At 38.5% G+C, this 19,692-nt stretch overlaps 1 protein-coding gene across 3 annotated transcripts in view; it reads left to right on the top strand.

Annotated features, from left to right (window-relative positions):
- LOC125467515 (core histone macro-H2A.2) overlaps positions 1-16,417 on the top strand; it is a 40,737-nt gene extending 24,320 nt beyond the window's left edge. For 2 of the 3 annotated variants that reach the window (XM_048563479.2, XM_048563477.2), the window contains exons 6-10: positions 4,909-5,008; positions 6,420-6,509; positions 9,924-10,098; positions 12,881-12,922; positions 15,154-16,417. In XM_048563479.2, the coding sequence (XP_048419436.1) occupies positions 4,909-5,008; positions 6,420-6,509; positions 9,924-10,098; positions 12,881-12,922; positions 15,154-15,319 (573 nt within the window). In that variant the 3' untranslated portion in view covers positions 15,320-16,417. The remainder of the gene's footprint in view (positions 1-4,908; positions 5,009-6,419; positions 6,510-9,923; positions 10,099-12,880; positions 12,923-15,153) is intronic. The other variant, XM_048563480.2, reaches the window with a different exon arrangement.
- The last annotated feature ends 3,275 nt before the right edge of the window (positions 16,418-19,692 follow it).

The raw sequence follows: 19,692 nt of genomic DNA, 5'->3' as shown, positions 1-19,692 counted from the left end.
AACATTATTGAACGAAGACAATTACAGCACAGGAACAGGCCCTTCGGCCCTCTAAGCCTGCGCCGATCGAGATCCTCTGTTTAAACCTGTCATCTATTTTCTAAGGGTCTGTATCTGTTTGCTCCCTGCCCATCCATGTACCTGTCCAGATATATCTTAAAAGACACTATCCTGTCTGCGTCTACCACCTCCGCAGGCATAGCGTTCCAGGCACCCACCACCCTCTGTGTGAAGAACTTTCCACACATATTTCCCATAAACATAAATTCTCCCATATCACACAAACATTCCTCCTCTCGCTTTGAACTCATGACCCCAAGTAGTTGAGTCCCCCACTCTGGGGGGGGAAAAAGCTTCTTGCTATCCACCTTGTCTATATCCCTCATGATTTGTAGACCTCAGTCGCCGACTTTCTAATTAAAATAATCCTAATCTACTCAACCTTTCTTCATAGCTAGCGCCCTCCATACCAGGCAACTTCCTGGTGAACTTCCTCTGCACCCTCTCCAAAGCATCCACATTCTTTTGGTAATGTGGTGACCAGAACTGTACACAGTACGCTAAATGTGGCCGAACTAAAGTCTTCTACAACTGTAACATGATCTGCCAACTCTTGTACTCCATACCCCATCCGATGATGGAAAGCATGCCGTATGCCGCCTTGACCCACTATTGACCTGTGCTGCCACATTCAGGGAACAATGGACCTGAACACCCAGATCTCTCTCTACATCAGTTTTTGCCCAGGACTTTTCTATTTACCGTACATTGATTTGAATTAACCCAAAAATCTGGACAGGCATCTGTTCAGTGTACAATATATTTGTTTTTGTAATAATATTATCACTTTGCATGAAGATTGCCTATTAATGTGTTGATTTAACATATTATATATAAATTGAAATCAGATTAGAACCATTTGCTCGTGTTTTGATTTTAATGGTTGCTATTAATGCAGTTTATGTAAATGCTGGGTTACAATTTAAATTTAAATCCCAATATTTGTTTGTTCATTTTAAGACTTTAACCAATAAGGCAATGTAGACAGTCTGGTGCAATAACTTGGAAAGCTTTACTTAAGTTATGCCTAGCAAAACAGGGCTGAGAGTTGACAGGTGTAGTACAGCTTTTGCATTCTAGTTTACCTTAGGGCTCTGGTTGACACTTTGCAAAATGCTGGGTCTCCTGCTCCCAATATGGGCAGCAAAACAACTTCAGTTTCAAATTTGGCGTGTGCCTTGGTCTCTCAAATCTGCCGTTTGTTATCTCCTTCCAAGCCACGGTAAATGTCACGATCCAATAGGTCTTAACATAACGATTGCCCTGGGTGAGGCCAGGCGTATTGTTAGAAGGGTGTGTAACCAACCTCTAATTGGTTCTTAAGGTTATGGACATTCTCCAGTGTTACCTCTATTATTTCCTAACTGGTTCCTTAAGAGATGATAGTTATTCACAGGCTCATCTCCTCTTTGGTTTATTATTATTATTATTACTACTTTCACTTTAAGGTAAGATGGTAGTTCATGATACCTTCTTTGTTTATTTGTTTAAGGTAAGGAAACGTGTGCTGTCAGGGCGCAATGATTGATATTTTTGATATTCAGTTTTTGCTTAGTTAGTGCAAGTTCCTATTAAATCAAAGACTTTGCATTGATCGTTTCGTCTTTCTTAGGGGTCATTTGTTAGGTTTTTTTTCCCTTTTTCTTTGTGGTTGTGGGTGCCTGGATTGAATTTCTTATTTTTAACAAGACTGAGGATATAGTGCAAAGGTTTGTTATAGTTCACAAAGAACTAATATGAAACAATTGGTATATAGAAAGTGTTAAAAAAAGAAAAGTAGTGAGATTTCCTTGTACACTTTCAGTAGGAAATACAGTGGACCAGTCGGCCTTTCAAGCCTGCCCTTCAATCGAATTGTGGCTATTGGAACACACATGCATTTTATCCACTTCACCTGTATAACCGTCTCTGAATCTCTACCTTCGACATACTTAAAAACTGAGCTTTCACAGCCCTATTTGGTAGAGAATTGCATAAGTTTGTAGCCCTCTGACTAAAAGCATCTCTCCTGATTGTTATGATGTGGAGACAAGCAGCTGAACCAAATCAAAATTTGTGTTCACAACACAGTAAAGCTGCACCCTTCAAATAATGGTGATTCCTAATTAGACAATTTGAATAACCATCCATATACTTTGCAAATAATCAATTCTGGAAACCAGATTGTAGCTTAAACAAAAGACTCAGCAACTTATTAACGATACAATAACTTTTTAGTTGAGCAGAATTGAGCAACAAAGTGATCTAACTGGCCTTGGCTTAAAATCCATAAACCTTTGTTTTCAGCCCCATTCACACAAAATACAGACAGACAAACAAGCACAGTTAAGGGCTAAATCACAAGAGAAAATGACAAAACTAGCCAGATTACCTAACTGGTTTTCTGGATGCATTGTTGCACAGGCATCGATGGTTGTTTCTGTGGTTGATTTTCTGAAGATGTCGATCAGGATCACCCTTTACAATTCACTCAGCTAAAAGGAATAATTTAATTTCGTTTTCCGTTCTCTGACCTTTCCAAGAGCTGCTAATAGACAGGGAGCTTTCAAATCTTCATGTTGTATCAACAGCCAGATTCCTTCTCATTGAAAACACAGCCCAAAACCCAATTCAAACTCTGACCATTCTCTGACAGACTGAGCATCTCCTCCACGAGGTCTTAATTATCATTCAACATCTGCTTGAGCATAAGATCTTACTGGCACCGCTTTCCAGGTACTGACCTCATTAATAGCTAACTTAGTATCTGTTTAAACATAATCTGGTTCCCTTATGATGAAGAGTCTGCAGAACCTTTTGATCAGGAATCAGCAAGGAAATAATTAAACTTCCATACCTGGCCTCACAAATAAATAAAAGCTTATTTGATTTTTTTTTCCTTTATTCATATGCCTCTTCTATATTCCTTTAAACTCAAGTTATAACCACAGTCCAAAAGTCATCTTTAGCTAACAGTTCCCAGTTCACAGCTGCAAACCAAAATTAAAATAAACAGAAATAAAAACAATTAAAAATCAGCAAGGGTTCTAGCATCATCTCAAACCAAAGTGGTATTCCCCTTATTTTTTAATTGTGTTGTTGGTTATGGACTTCCCAGCCAGGGGAAATGTTTTAGTTGCATCCACCCTGTCTTTCCCATTATGTATTTTGTAAGTTTCAATGAGATCACCTCTCATTCTTTTAACACACCTCGAGTATGTAGGCTCAGTTTGCCCATTCTCTTTTCATGAGACAGCCTTGCCAAATTGAGAACAAATCTGGTCAGTTTCCATTTCAGTCCCTCAATGGCAAGAATATCTTTCCTGCGATAAGGAGATCAAATCTGCATACGGTACTCCAGGTGTGTCTAATAAAGCTCCTATACCATTGAAGCAAGACTTGGATCCTCTTTTAGCACAGTGGTACGAGTAGGCCTGGGTTCAAGTCCCACCTGCTCCAGAAGTGTGTAATAACATCTCTGAACGGGTTGCTTAGAAAATAGTTTGAGCAAGACTTTTCCACTTGTGTGCTGAAATCCCCTCACAATAAAGGCTAACATTCCATTTGCCTTCCTAATAGCTTTCTGCACTTGCATGTTATCTCCAATGGCTCATTGTCTGTTTATACACTTATATTTTCCAACCATTTACCATTTAAGAAATCTTCTGCATATGTTGCTCACTACCAAAGTGGATGGCCTAATATTTTACCAAATTATTTTCAACATTCTCGCCCATTCACTAAGTCTGTCCAAATTTTCATAAAGCAGTTTTACATCTTCCTCACAACACATTCCCACTTAGCTTTGTATCATTTGCACATTTGGATATATTACGTTTGGTTCCCCAACTCCAAATCATTGATATATATTATGAACAGCTGGGGCCCAGGTATTGATCCATACAGTACCCCGCTAGTCACAGCCTGCTCCTCCCAAGAATGACCCCCTGTTTTTAATCTGTTTTCTGTCTGTCTAATCATGAATTCATGCCAGCACGTTACCCCATCCCATGTTCTTTAATTTTTCTAACTAGCTATCTGAAAATTGGCTCTCCTTTTTGTTATTAGTATGTGCATTGTTCTGAGGTCCTAAAATTCTAAAAATTTTACATTTGCAAACCTGAACACACATTATTACAAAGCTAACCTGAATACAAGGATTAAATTGAGTTCAGGGTTGAGCCTGTTTAGAATTCCCTTGCTCAGAAGGCACTGGATGCAGAATCTTTAAATATTTCTAAGGCAGAAGTAAATAGATTCTTGATTGTGAAGGAGGTGAAAGATTATTGTGGATATATAGGAATGTAGATTTGAGGTTAAAATCAGATCAACATTATCTTATTGAATGGTGGATCAGGCTAGAAAGGTTTAATAGCCTACTCTGGTTCCTTGATCGTACATTCAGAATCACATTTAACTGTTCCTCATCTACCATAAATTAAAACAAAGCCAGTGCAGTGCACACTAGTTTCTTTCTCCGTTAACTTCTCTTCTGCCTTTGCTGTTGGCCAATAAAGATTAAATGAGGTGGGAAACTGTTAACTCACAGTATTCAGCCTTGGAAGGTTGCATTTTCTCAAAGTCTGTCTGTAAAATGTAAATTAACTCAACAGGATACTCTGGCACTTTGTTACCTTCATTCTGTTTAAAATCCCATAGTGCATTCCTTTGTCACATAAGCTTAGAGAGTCACATGATATTAAAGTATTAAAATCTACATTTGTTACAGTTAATACCATAATTTTAGATTAATCATTACAATTAAATGAATACAGTTGGTGTGGTTTAAAGTGAATTAAATTAATAATGAAATGTTAATTTCTCTACTTGTCCTACAAGTGGTTTACTCAAACTTCGCTTTGTTTCCAGCTGTCTTTGACTCAGAGTGAAATCAGCAACATTGGTTCAATTAAAGTTGAATGCATCATTAACCCAACAAATGCTGAAATAGATCTGAAAGAGGACGTAGGTATGTTTTTCCCTCTGGGGTCTTGCAGTAAACAGTTGGTTAGTTGAGAGATTTCAGCCACTTCATGAAATCTGTTAGATATATTTGGGTTAACTTGCTGTATTCATATTAGTATACCCAAAATAGATTGGAAGCATTGAAATACAAAATTTAGGTTAAAGTTATCATTGTAAGGTTCTCTGATCCAGTCAGTTTTTTTTTAAGAACTGTCTTCCAATTAATTTGTGTCTCTTCTAATTGAAACTGTCTAATCGATACATACTTTTCCATTGTAGTCCTTTTGACAAATTTAATTTTAATTTAAAGTAATTAAGAATATCCCTAGTTTGCAAAAATACTTTGAAAAGTAGGATCATGTAGCAATGGATTGCTGTAGCCTGCTCATCCTGCCTATATTTGAGCAGCAGTTCAGTGGCAATTATGGATCTTACAAATAAAAAGATATTGTAATTACATTACAATTTATCAATCACAAACCACTGATTTTAGAGCCAAAATGTCAATTTCATGATAATATTCTGAACTTTGGTTCTGCTGGTCCAGGTTTCATTAATATATTTTGATCTATTGATAGACTCCAAATTAACATTTAGTGTAGACAGTGCCCTCATAAGTTAATTTTTCGCCAGTGATGATATGAGCATCAGCCTTATTACTCGATGAGTGAATAACCTTGAGCTCTGTCTTCTACCTGCTTTCCTGTCAGAGGACAGTGCGACCCCTCCCCTCCAGCCTATTAACTAAATCTCCAAGCAGAATTGCAATCTGAATGTACAGAGCCAACTGATTTCCCAATGCATCTTTACAAACTAGATGTTACTCCAAGCTTTTGTTTTTAACAAGATATTACTTCAAATTTGTCAAGTGAAACCCTTATTATGGAGATATAGAGCGCAGTTACTGTACCAGCTTCCATAATTTTAATAATATTGATTCCTATTGCAAGAATATAATAATCATATATTTCAAGTAATACATTTGTTTGACCTTCATTAATCATTTCATTCCCAAATGGACTGAACCTACATCTAAAAGAAGTGAAAAAATATATGGACATGTTTTCTTCTTTTTTCACACAGTGCAGTTATTGCACCCAAAATGTATTAAGCTTTAAAGTGCAAATGTATTCACTATCAGAGGGATGCTGGAAGAAACTTTCCCTTGTTCATGTTAAAAGATTATAAATTGTCCAACGTAGCACTGCACAAAAGTATTCTGTCATACTGTTCACTCATTAATGATATCTTAGTTCCCTGTGAGAGTCTCCAGCAGTCTGTAATTCTGGGAATTCAGTTTGTAATTCAAGTGGTGGAGGTGGAAGTGGAACTTGTATTATAGCTTGACCCTTCTATTGAGGTTGATTTCACTTTACCGCTGACAATATATTTTTAAGAATAATTTGTAATTTCAGGTAATGCTTTGGAGAAAATGGGTGGAAAGGAGTTTGTGGATACTGTGAAAGAGCTGCGGAAATCTAACGGACCTTTGGAAGTAACTGGGGGCAAGTAGTAATTTCTGTGTTGTATATTTTAGGTCTGCTGTCTTTTTATGCAGTTAACTATATTGAAGTCACTTAAATTGTTTGTATTTAAAGATTGGTATTTATTTTTCGATGGTGTCTGAACATAATCACTTTAACATTGTATTCATTAGATAACACTACTTGAAATGTTAATTATATAAATCTCAAAGCATGTTGGTGTTTTTTTGAATAATGCAATGTTACATGTAAAATTCTTGTCCAAGTGTTACATGTTGGGTATTTTAAACCATGTTGTATGGGGAACCAGGCAATAATTAATGTGTTTAAAAATAACAATAAATTTTGTGCTGAAGATCTTGCAGTTTACTAGTAGAGACCTGTAGGTTATGGCTTAGCTGACCAACTACCGGTTGTGACATGCCTACAAGTATAGAATTAGAAATCCTGCAAAGCAGGTAGAAGCTATTTGGCCCATTGAGTCTGCATCGACCCTCTAAAGAGCATCCCACCCAGGTCACCACCCCACCATATCCCCATAACCTGGCACTTACCGCGGTTAATCCACCTTCCCTCCACCATTCTTGGACCGTGGAAGAAAATCAGAGCACCTGGCGGAAACCCAAGCAGACACTGGGAGAATGTGCAAACTCCACACAGACATGTACCCAAGATTCGAATCAAATCTGGGCCGTGGCTCTGTGAGGCAGCAGTGTTAATCACCTGAACTACCCTGTTAATTAGCATTACCTTATGCAAGCGCGATAGATCTAGTTAGAGGTTAGTGGAGCACTTGATAGAGTCTTAATTCATTGAATTGTTTGGAGCAGATAATTGGGAACTGATATAAGCTGAAAGCAGATAGTGTCACTTGAGATTTGAGGCTCGTAAATCCCCAGAATTCAACTTATTCATCTGGCTCACAACTGTTCCAATTGGAAAAGTCTTTTGCATGTTCTGAAATGACTGTTTGAATGGAATTATGGGAATTTTGCCTTCAAATATCCTAATTACAATTTGACATGGTATTTAGAAGCTCTACGCTCCCATTCAGTTTTTTTGGATGTCTTGATTTTACACATTAATGTACAAAGGAAGCTTCTTGTCTACTTAAAAATAGCAAACCTAATGTGTGTCAAAAAACTAAGATCAAAATTTCTGCTACTAGGATAGGATAGCTAATCTGTTTGAAAAGTACAGTTTAGTTTTCTGTCACATGTAAGTGAGTAAATCACATTGAGGTTTGTCATAATCTAGTAAATGAACTGTGCAAATGTGGACCCAGTGGGTTGGTATTGGCAGTGACTTTTTTTTGGATTCTAGTACCTTCAGGATATTTAAATTAGCTCTTTGGAGCTCTCTGATACTAGACTAGATTTTGAGTCCTGAATTTATAACGAGTAAAAGAAATGGTGGCTGGAGCACAGGTTTGGGATTCCTGTCACTATTCCAGCAGTATGGGAAGAACTCCAATCTCTTAAAGCGTTGCTCTCTACTGCATCGATGCTTATACTGATGCCCTTTTGCAAGGCCATTGACTTCATTGCCTTCCCTCAAGTGCATCCTCACAAGCACAGATGACAGTGGGTTTCTCCACAAAGTTTACTTACACTAGGTTCAGGGTGTAAATGACTCCACTCTTATTTCAATGACAGACTATACTGTTTTTTTAAAAGAGATGCCTGGATTTCTGTGTTTAACTGGTGTGCAACTTCAAAGAGAACTTCTTGCGTGCTTTCCAGGCAGCAAACGTAACACCTGTTCTGCAAGAGAACCAAGGTTCAATGCTAGGCAACAACATGGAACTCAAGATGATGAGGACTCTAAGAGTAAACTGCAAAGTGACAGGACAGCCATACCCAAGGAGTTGGAGAAGGATCCATGCAGCATTACATTGTTGCATGGGTTTACTGATCTTAACAGTATTTAGCTGAAGGTTGTGGAGTCCTTGAATGCTAAGATGTGCCTGGCACTACACTAAATATATGCCTTCACAAGGAAATCATTCATACTAACATCATTCCAAAATTTTATTGTCACATAGTGTAAAACCGTCCGCAGTCTCCGCTGGCACGGCTAAAAACCTATTGATCTATGCACATTGTAAACAGTACTTGATAATTTGTAAAGGGCATTCAAAACATTGAAACAGTTACTGTAATTATGTTGTTAGTTGAGACATTATTTGCAGACTACATAGAGTGAGTCATTCTTGCCTCTGATCAAGGTGTTCTGATGCCTTGCAAATGTTAACATTCTTATTGTATGCTCCCATAGTTGTCTAAGAGGAGGTAGAGGCAGGCTGCTCATATACATAGTGCTCACGGCTGTGAGGACCATTAGAATTTGTTGGGTATGTTGTATTCTGTGGTTTTGTTCTTTGTATCTAGGCCGAGAAAATTGACATCAATAGGTGATTCATTTGTCAGATGGGATGAGTGCAATGTACCTGCAAACTACACAGAATGCTCATCTTTCTCCTAAATATCAGTTCTTGGTCAGGTTTCCTACTGGCATGAACGAGTCTGCTGGGGGTGCAGCTTGCAAACTCTCCACCACGGGAGCATGAGTGGGAGTCTGCCATTCAGCCCCTTGATGCTTTTATGTGAAATGGCAGAGCAGCAATGTATTTTGAATTCTGGATATCATAAAATGTAAAAGAATCTCTGCAAATCTGAGGAAGGCACTTTGGACTCGGTCAAAATTTGTCTCACTCTCCACAAAGAGAAAAAAGGATCATAAGTAGGCCATTCAATTCTTCAGGTTGGCTCCACCATTCAAACAATTATCGTTGATCTTCCAACTTAGTTCCCTATTCCTGCTTTCCCCCCACTACACTTTGATCACTTTAGCCCTAAAAACTATATCTGACTCCTTAACATTCAATGTTTTGGCCTTAAACACTTTCTATGGTGGAGAAATCCACAGGCTTACCACTCTCTGGGTGAAGAAATTTCTCCTCATCTCAGTTCTAATTGGCTTACCCCATTTCCTTTAAATGTGACCCCCTGGTCTGGATCCCCATTTATGTAGTTCCTCCTGTGCTTACCTTTTTAATCCTTTTTAGAGTTTTATAGGTTTCTGTGAGATCCTCCCAGTTCTTCTCAATTACAGTGAGTATAATCCAGTCTCTGTTTTATGGTGAATAATTTAGATTCTGTTTATATGTCAGTCCTTCTGTCCCAGGAATCAGAATGGTAAAGCTGTGTTACACTCCCCATATAATCAGAACATGCTTGCTCAGATAAGATGACCAAAACTGCACACAGTACTCCCAAAGACCCTGTACATTGCAGCAAGACATCCCTGCTCCTGTACTCGAATCCTGTAGCTTTGAAGGTTTGCCACACAAGGATACTCTTTATTGTAGAAGTACAATAAATGTCACCTTTTTAAGGAGTTGGTTGTTAAGTTAATCATTTTGGATTTTTGTAGCTGTTTTGGGTCTGGCCCCTGGACTGCCAGCGAAGTTTGTAATTCACTGCAACATCCCACAGTGGGGAGTGGATAAATGTGAAGAGCAACTGGAAAAAACTGTGAAGAATTGCCTGACCTTGGCAGATGAGAAGAAACTTAAATCAATCGCTTTCCCATCCATCGCCAGTAGCAGGTAAAATTTATTTTTTTGTTAGAATTTGGAAGGTTACTTTAAAAACAAACTGATTTAAGAATTCCCTTTGATAAACTTAATGATTCTGCTTTTATTTTAAAAAAACACAAATATTTTATTGGCATGTCTTGCTTTCAATTTCACCAAAATGAAATAAACATCTCTTTCTGTTAGAACTTGACCTCTTAAATAAAAATGCATTGTGGGGTGAAACGTCATAATTAATTTTTTTTTAAATAGTCTGACAATTTCTTTTAGCCATTCTTTACCCAATGACGCCGGGTTGAGATGATTTCAACGAATGTGTTGTAAAGCGCATAATAATGCTTACATTTTGGGATTCTCAGAGCGGGTCCTGCCATACCAAATTTTATGTTATCTTTTTTGATATTCTTGCTGCATGAAAAAGTCACAAATTTTACTTGGTTCTAAAAAGTACTTAGAATTGCTAGTTAACATATTTTCGAGAAAACTCCATACACTTGGGAGATATCTACCTTAGTTTCTAGGGCATGCGGAAGATTCACCAAAAAGGATTCGATATTGAAGCCATGGATTTTGTGACCAATACAGTGTGACATTACTTGACCTCATTGTTTCCGATTTTTGATCAGCTGAAAATGAATGGGGCGTTGGAGGGGAAGAGGAGAACAACACTTTCAGCTGAGCTGTCTTGAAGCAAATGATTCCACATGTGACCAAGCTAATTAATACAAGATTATGGTGCTACACGGGGTTTTATTTGTTCATGGCATAGCATCATAATCCCACAGAGGAGATCCACTAGTTCTATGTTTTCCAAGTATTGGGCTCTTGGAGTGAGAAACAACCTTGCAATGAAGCTCGAAGGATAACAACAAAAACTAGACTAGCAATAATTGCATCTTGAAGTGTCTTTTGAACTTCATGTTATTCTCAGTTTGTGGCATTGACGGTTGAGTTTACAGGGCAGTAAAAGCTACAAATGTAGGTTTGCCACAATATCGAGAGTTAGATTAGTATACTGGTCCCCTTTTTGTATTTTGGAAAGTTATCTCATCTCACTCAAAGATTGAGTAGCATGGTTTACAAATGCTGAGGAGTTCTGTCTGAAAAATACTCACTTTGAATGTATTCCAGCTCATGCAGTCAATAAACCAGTTTGCTATAGGTATGAGCTTTGCATTTGTGACTATTTGAGGGATGGTTGAAATGACTGAGTATCAAGAGGTACAATGATACAGGAATTATACATTCTGTAACTGCAGAAGATCCTGGAAATTGGATGAAAGCAGACACTGTTCATATTGGTTTTTATAGGCCGGAGTTGTACTTCCTGGATTGTCAGAAAGGTAATGGCCATGCATTTCCTAAAGATGGTTTCATTGCCTGAAATTTTAAGATACCAGTAGTCAAAATCACTGCTTTTCCCCTGAAGATTCTAGAGTTAACATTGCAGCAATACATCTTCCTTAAATGTAGTTTTGTCCCATGTCTTGACAAAGGCTGTATAACCTCATCCAAAAGTCTGTCTCGAGTCAGGGGAGGAATAAGGGTAGAATTTTTGGATATGCAGGACATACCTAAAATAGACGTAAAGTGTGGTCATGGCCTTCTTTCAATTTTATACCATTCGAATGAGCCTTAATCTTATTTGCTGAAAGATGGGTCTGCAGCTAGGTCTAGTTGCCTAAAGTCATGCAATATTTGCCTCAACAAAAGCTTGTTTTATGTAGTGCCCTTTAATATAACAAATAGTCTCTGTTTAATAGGAGATTAACATAAAAACCGGCACAGACCTAAAGGAAAAGACACGAACAAACATCAATGAGGTGTTAAGCAATGTCTGAATGGTGGAGGAAGACAAATTTGATAAAGGAATTGCAGAGCTTAAATTCTGGATGTCTGAAGGAATGGTGAATGACTAAGAGTCCAGAGTTTTTGATGATTCGCTGGTTGAACACACATGGACTTAAACAAAATCTCCATATGACCATAGTTTGATTCCTGAAACTACAGAAGCATTGCAAAAGTAAATTATTTTGATGAATGACTAGTTGGTGGTTTAGGCAATTATTAGTGAAACATTGGGAATTATTAACTACTACCATTAATAAAGTAAGTAAAGTCACCATGCCTCAGGTGAGGGCGGAGAGGTTGAGAAACAATCCTTTGTGGTAACCTCAGCTAGTGCAGGAATTGAACAAATGCATTTGGCATTATTCCAGCCATCCAGTCAGCTGTGCTAACTGACCCCACTCCCATAAATAAATATAAACAATTATAGTGGTAAACTGTTATGAGCAGCAATTTCAAAAGTATTTATAAGAAATGTTAAGGACATTTCATTCTTTATTCTGATATTAAATATGTCACCGCTTCTCGAAGGTAAACGAGTGAACATTGCAAAGGATCTATAGTTGCAACAAACTTTCTGCACTCTGCTACTGATCATTAGCACATTCCAGTTTTGCTAATTATTTTGCATTACAAACACAAAATTGTAACAACTTGGTTTTGGCATTAAGCTTAACCACAAACTTGATATGGCCCATTGCCCCTCTAGTTGCTAATTAAGTTTCATTGAAGGTATGCCTTTGGAAGAGCACCACTTAACTGTGCCTGAAATGGGGTGGCAGAAGGCTCGTGTGGAGCTTGGATCACTTGGGCCAGTAGGCCTGACTCTGTTCTGTAATTTTTATGCAGATTTCACGGTGGGATCTCTCAATGTAGATCACCCCCCTCCTAAAATTAATAATAAACTCTTTTGTCTTTTGGGGTTGATTTCCATGTCATTGGACAGGACCAGCTCTCGAGCTTCAGGTCGGTCTGCAAACCAATCAAGGTAGGATGTTCAACTGCTTCTACTCTGGTGGTCATGCACATTTTTGATATTATCCTTGAACCTGAAGATTGTTCATTATTACTGAGTTGGTAGGTTGCCAATCTTGGTGCTTTGAGAGACCACCACCATTCATCACCAGCAATTCCTGAATCTTGTTTATAAACTGTATATCATTGGTTAGCTAGAAAGTCTCTGATCCACCAACTAACTGTTTGATGTTTCATCAAAGCCTTCATTTTATCAAAAAGATATTCATGGTTGATCAGGGTAAAGACTCCCAAAGGTTTTGGTCATATTAATCTAACAGACTCATGCTGATGAATATTCAGGGAAGTCTGACAATAACGATCTAACGTGGGAATCATACAACAGTAATTTCAGCAGTTCAAATGCTTCTGCTCAGCTATGGATTGGAATTGGTCAAATGTGCAGCTGAAGGTGATCCATTGCAACATAGAAGCAGGGCAGGTGGTAGCTTTACAAAACCAAAATGTATACCAACTAAAGATAATATTGATATTGATAATATTGATATTCCACAACTACTTAAATATGAGGGGCAGGGATGGCAACCCCTCTTGTCACCTGTTGCTTTGGTGTCATAAGCTGATGATTTATGGACCTGAATGTGAATGTTCTACATTGAGCACAAAGCCACAATTGTGTTCTTGTGTCACGCTTTATGGCACTGAGATGGCCTCTAACCTTGATTCTGACAGTCCTGGATGCATTACATGATGGCTATGAGTCTGCTAAACACGAAAGTGACACTGCACGCTTAACACTTTTCTGTTTGGAAGTGGTTAAAGGTATTGGTGCCGGAGAGATCCAGGTGGAGTGTGGAACCAAATAAACGACTGGATTTCCACATGGTCTCTTGCTCATCTCTGAAGATAATTTGAAACATCAATGATAGAAAACTTTCACCGCTAACATGCTGCATGGGATTTGTGCACTGACACAGCAGTAGTGCAAGCGATTTATATCATGTACTGCTTCTGTGACTGAAGACTAATTGGTAAAGGCTTTGTTCTAAAGAAATGAACCTTATGGCCAAACAATTCTTTGTGGATGAAAGATGAAGACCAACAGTGAAACTGTGTTGATTTTTCATGGATAATTTTGCTGTATAATGGTGCTTTGTTTCTTCTTTGGTCAGTCTGAAGTTGCAGTTGAAGGGAATGCACTGAAGAAAACTGCTTTTCTCACTCAGTACAAAAATTGCAATCAGGATCAGACATTCAGGAGACCTTTGTGGAAAATCAGAAATAAAATAGATATCCTGAGTAATAACTAAGACAGCAAGAAATTCCAACTCAAACAACATTGCATTTGAACTTGTGTACTCAACTAGGGACAGTGTTTTGTTTGGCAGAAGGAAGCGTTTTTCATGCAGCTGAGCATTTGTGGAGGTCGTCAATCTAAACATTTAATAAGGTTAGCTACTTGTAAAACTCCCCCTGGCAAATGTTTTTATTTGCAAAACCAATGCAGAAGACGTATTTTTCACATATACTTGATAGCAAAAGGCTCTTGGCCCTTGCATTTAAATTTATTGTAGTGACCTTGATACTTTCTCTCCTGATAACAATCCAAAACTGATCCCACTTCCTTTCTTTCTCAAAGATGCAGTGATCTCTAATACAAATTGCACGAGTAAAAGAAATTTATAACTGACCAATTAAAACCTTTGCCTAATCAGTACAGCAAAAATCTTAAGTTTAAAACTCCATAAATCATCTTAATGGTTCATGTAAATACTCCCAAGTATTATTAGTCTCTCATTTTAATTGTGCAGTTCACTATCCATTGCATCTTCACAGTAAACCCATGCTGTGTGCACTCTAAATTGTCTTTTCTATGATGGGATGTCTCCAACTAATGTTGTAACTAGCCTATCCATTGAACAGTGTTGAGAGTCTGAAACTTGAATACAGGCTAGGGCAGGATATGGAGGCTCATAACAGCTAGGAGCAACGAGTCACGTAGGCGCAGGTTATGACCCTGCATATCCTAGCCTAGCCTGTATTCAAGTTTCAGACTCTGTGCTATCAATTTCAAATTGATGTCAATGGAGCTGTGTACAACTCTGGAGTTGCCCATCTGCAAAGCATTGCAAGGTTCTGCCTTTTATGAGTCTTTGGTACACATTTGGCATGTCTATTACTGTAGTAATGTAGAAATGAAGTATGATAAATTAAATAATAGTTCATTTGTTTTCTTACCTTCAGAAATTGTTTCCCAAAGCATATTGCAGCACAGCTCATCCTCAAGGCCATCTCCAATTATTTTGTTAACACAACGGCATCATCGCTGAAGAACATATTTTTTGTCTTATTCGACAGTGAAAGCATCGGTATCTATGTGCAGGAAATGGCAAGACTTGACACAAAGTAATGTGTTTTTATCTTCTTTTTTAAAGAAATGGAAAGCTGGAGATTTTAACAGCTTTTTGTCTGAAAATACGTGTGTGCGCGTGTGGGTGGGTGTGTGTGCGCGTGTGTGTGTATGTTTCTCAAATAAATGAGAAGGTGCAAAGTATGAGCTCTGTTATCAAAAACTTACTCTGAAATTTGAAGTCTGAACTTTGGTTACATTTTTTATAGTACTCCTAAGCAGGCAAAATTTTTGAAAATTACTTTGGTGTGGAGAGGCAAACAAAAAAAATCAGAAAACAACCTTGATACTGTGCATCTTTTACTTTTTTTGGTGATTTCACAGATACTTAGAACTTTTCAAAAAAAATTGTGGAAGATATTGTTTTATGACTCCATGTAAATGTTGTTTTAAGTATCTTTTTTTTATTGCTAAGCTAATGCATTGGTTTCACATTCCAGTGTGTAAAGGAACAAATGAAGCAGCAGTTTGGCTGCATTATGTCTCTGTATCCGTTTGCTGTAGTTTGATAGTGTGGCTTTTTAAAAAAAATAAAAACGAAAAAAAATTGTATCGGGATTCTGATATTAGCTAGAAAGGTGGTCCATGATAAGGAAATATGTAGCAATTCTGACAATGAAGTACTTTTTTGAAGTAGAAAATGGCAGTTAAGCTGCTTGTAACTACAGCTGACTTGTTTTTAAGGGATGTGTTTTGCAGGATGCATCTATTTAACATTGGTTTGGTGTACGATCAAGTGTATTTACTAACCCTGAGCATGAAGATGGTGACCGTTGACTTCCTTCAAAAAAAAGTATTGTGGTTTTTCTTAGTACTGTACAGTCAAACAATGCTAGAGAAGAAGAATGATCCATCTTTCAGCTGTGAAACAGTTCTTGACCATTATAGGTTAAAAGAAAACAATGGCACAAGACTTTTTTTTTTGTCATGTCTAGTGAAGCAAATATTTCAGCCAGATGTATTATGTGTCTATCTTAAATTCTAAAGTACAGTGTTTGTTTTATATTTGTGTGCACCAGATTGACTGAAATTTTCAGCATTCTTGGGGAGAGCACCTTTTAATCACATAAAATGTATGATTAAAACAATATACTCTGAGTGGGAGTTTTGAGAAGATTTGTAGCTCAGGTTGAGGTTCTGGATGTGAGTTTGCTCGCTGAGCTGGCAGGTTCGTTTTCAGACATTGTCACCATTTTAGGTTACATCATCAGGGAGCCTCCGGTGAAGTGCTGGTGTTATGTCCCGCTTTCTATTTGTGTTTAGGTTTCCTTGGGTTGGTGATGTCACTTCCTGTTCTTTTTCTCAGAGGGTGGAAGATGGGCTCCAAATCAATGTGTTTGTTGATGAAGTTCCGGTTGGAATGCCATGCTTCTAGGAATTCTCATGCGTGTCTCTGATTGGGACAACACATCCATCCTAGGACAAGCCAAACAAAGTGGTGTCCTTCCTCATCTGTATGTAAGGACACTAGTGATAGTGGGTCATGTCTTTTTGTGGCTAGTTCATGTTCATGTATCCTGGTGGCTAGCTTTCTGCCTGTTTGTCCAATGTAGTGTTTGTCACAGTTCTTGCAAGATATTTTATAAATGACGTTCGTTTTGCTTGTTGTCTGTATAGGGCCTTAAGTTCATTAGCTGCTGTTTTTTAGCGTGTTGATGGGCTACCGTGGTGCCAAGAGGTCTGAGTAGTCTGGCAGTCATTTCAGAGATGTCTTTGATGTAGGGGAGAGTAGTTATGGTTTCTGGGCCGTTTTGTCTGTTTGTTTGGGTTTGTTGCTGAGAACTCGGTGGACTGAGTTCATTGGGTACCTGTTCTTTTTGAATATGCTGTATAGGTGATTTTCCTCTGTGCTGCAGTGTGTGGTGGCTCGTTGGAATAATGTTCTAATGCAGCTTCGTTTGTGGGTGTTGGGATGGTTGCTCCTGTAGTTCAGTATTTGGTCCGTATGTGTTGTTTTCCTGTAGACGCTGGTTTGAAGTTCCCCATTGGCTGTTCGCTCTACTGTGACATCTAGGAATGGCAGTTTGTTGTTGTTTTCCTCCTCTTTTGTGAATTTTATGCCAGTAGGGGTATTCCCTAATTCCAAACTTCCATTCCGAGATGTCACATCCAACCTAGGACAAGCCAAACAGAGACAGGCATGAGAATTCCTAGAAGCATGGCATTCCAACCGGAATTCCATCAACAAACACATTGACTTGGAGCCAATCTACCATCCCCTGAGAAAAAGAACAGGAAATGACATCACCAACCCAAGGAAACCTAACCAGATAAATAGAAAGCGGGACATAACACCAGCGCTTCGTCGGAGGCTCACTGATGATGTTACCTAGAATGGTGACGAAACATCTGAAAACTAACCTTCCAGCTCAGCGAGCAAACTCACATCCAGACTCTACGAGAGGAGTAGAAGATAATGGTTGGTGTTAAGCTATGCTAAAAGAATGAAGAAATGTTTAAGTAGTCATGTGGTAGTTAAGATGTCTTTCATCGAAGCATTTTGTAGGGGTTCAGTTCACAAGAATACTGATTCATTTAACACTACCATTTTCCTGGACTGCAGTATATAAATGTTCACCAGATTGTCAACATGGCCTAAGATTAATATAGCTGCCATCTGGGGGAGATAGTCTGAAATAACAGAACATGAACCAACTAATGCAGCTTAATAGCACTTCCAACCTCAGACAGGTTAGGTAGTATTGGAATACAGTATCTGCAAGTTAGTGTCAGATATTTCAGTGGAGATATTGTCAATCATTCTTGAGTTATAATTTCAGTACATTAAAAGTAGAATTTAAGACTAATTTTTAGCCAAAGTACACAAGTAAAATTCAAGGGGTTAAAATCACCATTTCTCACCAATTTGCCGCAGTAAACAAAAACAAAAAAGGAGAAACTCAGCAGATCTAGCAGCATTTGTGGAAAGAGAAAGTGTGTTAATATTTTGAGCAATGTTTTAATATAACACTTTGAACCGGAAGGGGCTAGAATATGGTGGGTTTTGTGTTATCGAGAGGGGCAGTAGGAGTAAGTGGAGCAGAAGACAAAGGGGATCCTAGTGGTGATAAAGGAGAAATGGAGGTGTGAAAATGGGTTTAGTCTGATCAGAGCAAAGCCAATGAAGACAAGCAATCCACGAGGGAGGGGAGTTCTAATCAAAATGGAAGCTTATCTGACAGTTGACAGATTTTTGGCTATTTGACACATCTTTTCCCAAAATTCTACCTTCCCTCCTAGAACAAAGCTTTATTTACTCACTTTCTAAGACCCCAAATACACCTAGGTGAAGCAGCATTTTAACTTTATAATCTGGTTGACTTTGCACTGTGAGCAGCAAGTAGTCTCCTTTCCATTGGTCAGACCAAACATAGACTGGGTGATGACATTGCAGAACACCTCTGTTCTGATCATAAGAAGGATCCTAGATAATAAAATGTGAGGCTGGATGAACACAGCAAGCCCAGCAGCACAAAAGCTGACGTTTCAGGCCTAGACCCTTCATCAGAGAGCTCTCTGATGAAGGGTGTAGGCCCGAAACGTCAGCTTTTGTGCCCCTGAGATGCTGCTGGGCTTGCTGTGTTCATCCAGCCTCACATTTTATTATATTGGATTCTCCAGCATCTGCAGTTCCCATTATCACGCATAAGGACCCTGATCTTTTAGCTGCTTACCATCTTTGCTTCCATGCTGCACCTGCTACAGAGTTCCAACAAAGTTGAATGCAAGCTGGAGGGACACCACCTCATTTTCGACTTTGGCACGTCAAAGCCTATAGGAAGCAACATTGAGTTCAACAACTTAGGAGAAACAAAGGAAGGCAAAGGTCATGGTCCTCCTTCCTCATCATAATGGTATTTGGGAGGGGATAAGCCCTTTTGTTGTAAAGACAATGGAAGTATCTACAGTATTCAGCCAGAAGTGCCAAGTGAATGATTAAACCTCCTCTTGAGGCCTGTACCTTCATAGCAGTCAGTCTGCTTCATGTGATATCAAGACACAGCTGAAGCCATTTTGGTTACTGCAAAGATTATGGGCCCCAGCCAATATTCTAGAAATAGTGCAGAAAACATATTCCAGAACCTACCAGACCCGTACCAAGTTGTTTCAGTAAAGTTACACCGTTGGCAAATAACTCACACTGTTGAAAATACAACAATGTTCTGTACACACAAAGGAGGACAGATCTAACCAAGCTGCCTGCCTATCCCTCAGTCTACTTTCCATCAGCAAAGTATGAAAGTGCTGTAAAGCAAAAGCTTGCTGCCTGGTACAGTTGGGGCTCTACCAAAGCGACCCAGCTCCTGAACTCAGTACAGCTTTTGTTCAAACTTGAATAAAACAGTTGACTCCAGAACTGAGGCAAGTGTGAT

This window comes from Stegostoma tigrinum, chromosome 37, assembly GCF_030684315.1.
Source record: "Stegostoma tigrinum isolate sSteTig4 chromosome 37, sSteTig4.hap1, whole genome shotgun sequence".
NCBI classification, from domain to species: domain Eukaryota; kingdom Metazoa; phylum Chordata; class Chondrichthyes; order Orectolobiformes; family Stegostomatidae; genus Stegostoma; species Stegostoma tigrinum.
This window is presented reverse-complemented; position numbering and strand designations above follow the sequence as displayed.